At 49.9% G+C, this 659-nt stretch overlaps 1 protein-coding gene across 1 annotated transcript; it reads right to left on the bottom strand.

Annotated features, from left to right (window-relative positions):
* On the bottom strand, positions 1-366 carry LOC145792051 (uncharacterized). Its single transcript, XM_082872534.1, has one exon. The coding sequence runs from the start codon at positions 364-366 to the stop codon at positions 1-3; it is 366 nt and encodes a 121-aa protein (XP_082728660.1).
* Between the last annotated feature and the right edge of the window lie 293 nt (positions 367-659).

Below are 659 nucleotides of genomic sequence, written 5' to 3'. Positions count from 1 at the left end.
CTACTCAATCCTGGCGCGCAAGTCTTTCAAAGCTGTGGCTGAGCGCTTGGTAAGTGATTGTCTCAGCTTACTTTCAGGGCGCAGACCATGCTTGAAGGACATAATGGCCATCTGCTCGCTGCACACATTTTCTTCCAGGTCATTGTACTCTTCCCAGTACCTCCTAGCATAATTGCGCAACGTTTCCTCCTGCTCTTTCCGGAGGCCGAACAGTGTATCCGGCTCCTTTGGGATCTTAGTGTTGGAGACGAACCTGGCTAGGAACTCTTTGGAGAGTTGCTTCCAGCCATGGATCGATCCAACATGGAGACGATCGAACCATCGAAGTCCGGTTTCTCCCAGGCTGGATGGGAAGACTTTACACATCAGTGCCTTATCTCGGTTCTATAGGGATATCATCTGTCTATAATGACTAATATGTGTCAGCAGGTCCGACTTCCCGTCATATGGAGTGAACTTCGGTGGGGTGAATTTCTTTGGAAGTTTCATGGTCTCAATCTCCGGGGAGAACGGTGAAGAGATGAGCCTGTCCAGCACTCGATGTTCTCTCCGGTGAACAGTACGGTCCAGATGATCTCGATGTTGCTCGTTCTGCCTATTGCTGATCAACCAAGTACGAAGGTCCTGAGGAGGGTAGTCAGTCTGTTGGCTAACTGTCT

Source organism: Camellia sinensis, chromosome 5 (assembly GCF_055761805.1).
Source record: "Camellia sinensis isolate YWXY chromosome 5, ASM5576180v1, whole genome shotgun sequence".
Taxonomy (NCBI): domain Eukaryota; kingdom Viridiplantae; phylum Streptophyta; class Magnoliopsida; order Ericales; family Theaceae; genus Camellia; species Camellia sinensis.
Note: the sequence above shows the minus strand (reverse complement) of the source record. Positions and strands in the feature narration are given on the sequence as shown.

Excerpts from the sequence above, each read along its gene's own strand:
- LOC145792051 (XM_082872534.1), bottom strand. The coding sequence starts at position 366 with ATGTGTAAAGTCTTCCCATCCAGCCTGGGAGAAACCGGACTTCGATGG.